Source organism: Metopolophium dirhodum, chromosome 1, assembly GCF_019925205.1.
Source record: "Metopolophium dirhodum isolate CAU chromosome 1, ASM1992520v1, whole genome shotgun sequence".
In the NCBI taxonomy this organism is placed as follows: domain Eukaryota; kingdom Metazoa; phylum Arthropoda; class Insecta; order Hemiptera; family Aphididae; genus Metopolophium; species Metopolophium dirhodum.
The window spans coordinates 140,055,654-140,063,153 of record NC_083560.1 but is presented as its reverse complement, the minus strand read 5'-3'; the positions used below and the strand labels follow the sequence as shown (position 1 = coordinate 140,063,153).

Here is a 7,500-nt window from a genome sequence, read left to right as displayed (position 1 = left end):
AAAATATAGAACACGAGATCAGAGGATCAAGGGATCAAGAATAAGTGATAGGTAATGATTAAGGATTAGTGATCAAGAGGGGTATATGTGTAATAATAATATGGTAGGTGTGATACATAATGTAAAAAATAAATATTACACAAGTAATGGCTTTTACATGTATGTTTTTCTCATTCGTTCTTAAAATATATCAATTGTTGATTAACAATAGTTAAGGTTTTATTAGCATACAAACATGTAGATGCATGTCTTGATGAATGATGTTTTTCTCAGATGTATTACATAACAATTGATCAAGACGTTGTTTGATACATAATGTATCCGTTGGTTCGAAAGTATAAAGGAGATATGAAAATTAATATACCGTTGGATATATAATATAGATGAGGCATCATATACGTTTTTATATATTATTACCTAGAAGATGACGAAATACCGAGAAATATATGTTACTCAGATAATGATACAATTTTATAGTCCATTTAATGGATAAGTAAGAACCTTGTAAATATTTATTGTAAACCTTAATATTATTTTAATAATTGAAAATACTTTTTATACATCGTGTCTTTTTGTTTCATATAAATTATTTAATTTCCTATAAATATTAGAATAATCTACGTCTCACATTGCGTAGGTGCTGGTGCGGGGTGTTTGGCGAATGTTGATTGAGACGGCTGTGGTGTAACCTTATGTAGCATTATTACCAATAAATAAAAAAACTTTGTATCATGATTGGGGGGACGAGCAGTTAAATATAATATATTCAGGGAGAATCGTAGGATCCTATAGATATAAATAGGTTAGGGGCAGATATGTAAATATCAGAATCTTAAATAATATATTTAAATTACTAGGATTGCATTTCAGTTATAATTATGGTTTATTGTCTACTAAGCACTGACAAATAATAATAATACTCGCAAATATAATATTCCTAAGCTATGTTCTATTATAATATGTGACTGTATCGTAGTCATACATAGTCGTAGTGTGTATTGAGATATGAGGTGTATAGTGAACTGCTTTACTAATCCATGGTGTGTGTTGGTCATAGCCCTTGCAATTATGTGTGTGTGTTTTAATATTAATGTATCGATCAGCAGTTAATCGTACATAAGGTAGAGTTCGTATTATATACATAAGTGTTATGAAACATATAAATATGTTATATTATTATATTTATAATTGTTACAACTTGTTTTTAAATATCACGGTTGTTTTTATTTTACACAAAAATTAAAATATTAAAATGAAAAGTAAGTATAAGCATATTTGTGTTTAATTCAAATATATTAGATTAAATGTTGTATTATTTCAAACATTAAAATAAATGTAGTAGGTATATAAACGATGAAGTCGAAATAGGATACTATAATTTTTGCATTTAGTGACCAAACTATATACTCAAAGACGACGTCCAAGAACCTTTAGAGTCGATATCCTCTATTCTCCTTAGTCAGTATACCTACTAGTTACACAAATTCATAATATTGTGTGTCATAAATATATAATTTTGTGTATGTTGTCGAGTAATCCTTTGAGCTGTATAAAATAGTTAGATCTATGTATTTTAATAGGAATTACAATTTTGTAGTCGTAATTGACGAGGGATGGCGGGGGTGAAAATACTTTCTAGGGTGGATGGATTGGAATGTTTAAATGCATCTACGTAATTGCGACTATGTTTTTTGTTAGTATGACTTTTGTGTCTTAATATATTGATATGTACCTAAGCTGTATAATATGTTTGGTTGTGTGTGTGTTTGTGATGTTGTATGTGTGAATATATGTACATAAACTAAATATATATGAATACTGTATATACATATATATTATAATATGTTTGGGTGTTTGTGATACCTGATGAATGTGTGTATGTATGTATATAATATGCGACTATGTAAGTATCTAAATATGTATGAACTATCCTATGGGTATATGAGTGTAAGTGTGTTGTGCTAGAGAAATGTGTGAATGAAACTCATCATTATCTGTAAACGATTAAACGATTCACCATATATACATATATATATATTATAATTAATATTTCCGTATGTTGTCGGGGAGAGGAATGTGTGAATGCAAGCGAATGTACCTATATTCCGACGTGTATATTTTGAAAATAAATATTTTTACGAGTTTATGTCTGTGTGTGTGTGTGTGTGTGTTTGAGATTTATTCTCATGTATAGCGAAGGACTGGGCGGCTTGTTTGTATACTATATGGAATACTGGAATCGCGTGTGTGTGTGTGTGTGTGTGTGTGTGTGTGATGTGATGTGATATGAATGTATGTATCTATGCATGCATGCGTGTACCTATGTATGATAAGGTATATAATATATATGTTGAGCTTGTGTGTGTTGTAAATATTATTATATAAGTTCAGAATGAAAACTGATGAGTACTGTATGGTGTGTAATACTATATTATAGTTTGTATGTGTATGGTTATATCATATTTATATGAATAAATATACCTATGCGTTTTATTGATATGTAAGTAATAAGTATATAATATTATGGTATAATATTTGTATATAGGTATGTGTGAATGTGTGATGTTGTAGGTACCTTATATTATATTATGAGCATAACGTATGTTCGTATATATGTATGTATGTATGTATGTGTATGTGGGTATGTATGTGTATGTGGGTATGTATGTATGTATGTATATATGTATGTATGTATGTATGCATGTATGTGTATATGTATGTATGTGTGTTTGTATGTATGTATATATAAGTTCAGAATGAAAACTGAAGAGTACTGTATAATGTTTAATAGTATATTATAGTTTGTATGTGTATGGTTATATCATATTTATATGATGCGTTTTATTGATATGTAAGTAATAAGTATATAAATTGTATAATAATATGTTCAGGGGTTTGTGATAATGATGTGTGTATAATTGTTTAGATATATGTAAGTACCTATGTATATTATATGTAGACTATATTATGATATATTTGAATGTGTGTTTGTTTGAGATGTATAACGTGTGTGTATGTATGTATGTATATATGTATGTATGTATGTATGAATATATATATATATATATATGTATGTATGTATGTGTATGTGTGTTTGTACATAAGTGCGTATGTAAGTAGGTATTTATAGATGTGATAACTGATAACATAGATATGATAACGCGTTGGCGGGCTCGCGCACGTTCGCGGCGGCCCTTTGTAAGGTATAGTGGTTGTGGTGGTGGGGGGAAATTATACATCTCGTACGTATGCAAACGATTGTCGTAAACACCAGTTAAATGAGATAGAATATACCTTTTAATCATAAGCGAGTAAGTTGCGCAGCGGTGTGGTTGTCGTATGGAAAGCGACCGGTTCGAGTTCGAATCCGGTTCGGCAAAAAAATTTTTAAATTATTTTCCGCGGCTAATTGATAGGGAAGAGTGGCGGGGGGATTATCGTACAAGTGCGTGATTGATGGTGGGGGTATAGGAAGAGCGGGGTAGCGGGGGGAATGTCGTGTACGTATGTGATAGATCTGCTCAACCCATGGGTTGAGCAGAGGTGTATAGATGTATACGGGTTGAGCAACGGGTTTCGCGGGTTGAGCCATCAGGTATAGGGTTGAGCCAGCAGGTTGAGGTTCCAGAAATCTCTTTTTTATCCTACTAAAAGAATAGAATATATTTTCAGCATAATCAAAAATTCACGAGTCAACGAGTAGCAACAATCTTCTGAAACAAAGGGCGAATATAATATTTTCAAAGTTGACAATAAGCATTAAACCAAAAATTATAGAAACAATAGCAAATAAAATTGTTCCATACGAAGACACGAAAAACACACAGTCCAAACAGAAATTTGAAAAGCAGAAATATAGATATAAGAATAAAAATTACAAATCAAATTCGACAAAACGAAAACAAGCAAGATAATAATATTCAAATACTTACCTTATGAAATACAAGAAGAGAAGAAGAATTAACTACCACAGAATCAAAGAATGAAATACCATAGAAAAACAACGAAAATTTATTGCTATTTGTCGAAATAAAAATACTATACTTCAAACTGTGAACAATCTCTAAGAAAACATTTTTCCACAAAGGACCAATCAATACATTTTTATAACCTTATATTCATATTTATTTATTTTTAGGCACGCATTATATAATTAATTATTAAAGTAGAAAGATTAAATTAACATTTAAGCATAATTTTATAGTCAACGACGCGAATAAGCCGAGACAGTAACCTAGTAATAATATAAGTTTAGTATTTAATTTTGTAATAAGACATTTTTATGTAGCAATAGCATTAAAAAATGAGGGCATTTTTTCCAAAAAACAACGGGGACTGTCGTATATTGTAGACAGTCGTCAAAATAATATTATTTAATATATATGTAATATAGGTAGGAATATTTCAAATTGTAAATTATTGACATAGGTCAGGCCAGCGAAGCAATATGTCCTGAGGCGACGATAATATTTTCTATATAAGAGCCGGTACACACGACCGATATTTCATCGTACGATTTATTTATGGTATTAAAATATTATCGTACGATATTATAAATAACATGGTTATAAATTAAGCTGTTCACACGATTACGATAAATTGTCGTACGATAAGATAATCGTACGACGCCTTGAAAACTGTCGGTCACGTTTTGAACTTCTGTCCGATAAAAATATCGTACGACCAAAATATTTCAATCAAAATGTACATAAATAAACTGATTAGAACACACGAACGATAATATTTATCGGCTCAAAACATAGAAAGTGTTTAGTATCCATCATGTCTTCGGAGGACGAATGTGATTTTTCTAGTGGAGTCAACTCTCCAAAATCAATTGAATTTGTGGAAGACGATTTAAATATTGATATTGAGATTCTTATCAGCGAAGTCCAAGCAAGGTCTTTACTTTGGGACAAAAGTTTAAATAATTATTCTGATAGGTATTTAAAAAGAGCTGCTTGGAAAGAAATTTTTATTTTGTTATACCCAGATTACGAAAAAGTATCAAGTCAACATCAAAAATTAATAGGCAAGTACTAATCAAACATTATAATACAAATAATATAATAATGTATGATATAAAATTATATATTTTAAAATATAATTTATGTATTTATGTAGGTAAGTAATAGGTTGGTACCTAAATAGGTACATATTATAATAATGACGAAAATATTAAACAGTATAATTACCTACATTAATAATAATTATTTTATATAACATGTAAGATGTAACCTACATAATATTATTATTATATATTATAATAATGATAAAATAATTAATAAAACTGTTTTAGTTTGTATTTTAATTAAATAATATATTATTTATTTATCATTTTGCCATGCCACAGCTCCTACAGTATAGAAGTAATCGGCAAAAGTATTTCTTATATCATTTGCCATTCTTCCTCCACGATTGATGTTATTAGTTGTGACTAGAGGTACATCAAATCCTTCAATGGTTAACGTGTCTTGTAATTTGTACCCATTTTTTTCTCGAACGTAATTATGTAATACACAACAAGCTTTTGTTATGTCTACAGCTAAATCCGTAGTGACATTCAATGGCCTATGAAAAATTCTCCATTTATTTGATAGAATCCCGAATGCACATTCAACATACCTCCGTGCACGTGATAAACGGTAGTTGAATATTCTTTTTTTTTGTGATAAGTTTCGTCCTCCATAGGGCCGTAGTACATTTGTAGATAAACTGAAGGCTTCATCACCCACAAACAAATATGGAACATTTGCATCTGTGTTAGGCAATACCGAAGGTTCAGGAATATTTAATGAATTATTAGCCAATAGAGTCCAAAATGTGGAATTTTTAAAAATGGTAGAGTCGGAATCCTTTCCAAAGGATCCAACATCGACATATATAAATTTATAATCTGAGTCTACTACTCCTAATAATACGATAGAAAAAAAAATTTTATAATTATAATGTTGACTGCCCGTTCCAGTTGGTTTAATAATACGTATATGTTTTCCGTCTACCGCTCCAATGCAGTGAGGAAAATTTGCTTGTTTCTCAAAACCAGTTGAAATATCTTTCCAGTATTGTTCAGTAAAAGTGGGCATATAAACTCCAACAAGTTCATTCCTGAACAAACTTCTCGAACTATCATAGCTATTGATGAGACTCCTAATTTGTACGAATAGTGTAAATCCTTAAATGTACATCCAGAACCAAGATATCTAAAACCAATAAATAATAAATTACAGTTATTTTTAGTTGTGAGATAATTCATGAGTACTTATAATCTATAATTTTACAATATTAAAATAATATATCATTGAATATGAAAAACGATTCTGAGCGGAGACGGTTTGTCGGCGTAGAATATTGAAACTACTAAATAATTTGTGCATTTTCTAGATATTGATAAGTGATAACTGTAAAAATTTGGCAACATTTTAACTTACAATGCTTATAAAAATAAAAAATAAAATAAATAAACAACACACATCATTGTAAAACCAACACATTCATCGCTTCGCTCAGAATCTAAAAAAAAATCCAATATTTCAAAAGCCTATATTTACGTATTACATTTGTAGGAAATAATATGGAGAAGAAATGGAGAAATGTTCGAGATGCATTTATTAGAAGTTTAAAGGAAGATAAGCCAAAATCAGGCGATGGCGCCAGGAAAAAATCCAAAAAAACATACTTACCTATATCATGATGAATTAAGATTCCTCATTAAAACAATAACCCCACGAAAGACTTCAAGCTCTATTAATTTAAATAATACTGCATATGACAATATTGATAATGATACTATAAATGACAATGATATTGCGAATAATACTATAAATGCTAATATTGAACATAACTTACAAACATCCGAAATAGTGACAGAACAATATTCAACTTTAAACAACTCTGGACCAAACAAAAAGAATCAATTGTCGAAAAGAAGTTTTTAGAATATTTAGAAGAACAAACACAGAAAGGGATTAATGATGATAAACAAGATCAGCATCAAGAATTTTTTAACTCCTTGTTACCGATAGTTAGAAAATTTAACGACGACCAGACACTAATTTTCAGATCAGAGGTGATCAAAATCGCACAAACTATTAAGAGAGGCCAATCTTCTAGTTTACCGGAGACAATAAAACCAAATGTATCATCCACATCTTTTCAGCATCAGCCATACTTCCATCAACTTCCATATAGTCCGTATAGAATGTACAACCCGAACGATCAGCAATATATACATCCACAACAAACATCATCACAGTATGCAAATACTCAATACGACATATTACCTGCAAGGAATACCAGTCTTTACGTCCAATGTCAAAATGTTCAAAATGTTCATAGTCTACAACCCCCAGTTCAAACTTATGCTTCGTCTCAACATATTAATGTCGTTTCCCCAGAATCTCCACACCAATCAAATGCCAGTTCTCCTTCTCCATATTCAACATCAACACTTTCACATCACTCGGATATTGTGCCAGGGAGAGATGTGATATATTCTGA

The 7,500-nt window shown here is 30.3% G+C and overlaps 1 protein-coding gene across 1 annotated transcript; it reads left to right on the top strand.

The window, feature by feature from the left end:
* Nucleotides 1-4,782: 4,782 nt before the first annotated feature.
* LOC132932821 (uncharacterized) lies at nucleotides 4,783-6,694 on the top strand. Its single transcript, XM_060999176.1, has 2 exons — nucleotides 4,783-5,032; nucleotides 6,567-6,694. Exons 1-2 carry the CDS (start codon nucleotides 4,783-4,785, stop codon nucleotides 6,692-6,694), a joined length of 378 nt encoding a protein of 125 aa, XP_060855159.1.
* Nucleotides 6,695-7,500: the final 806 nt, after the last annotated feature.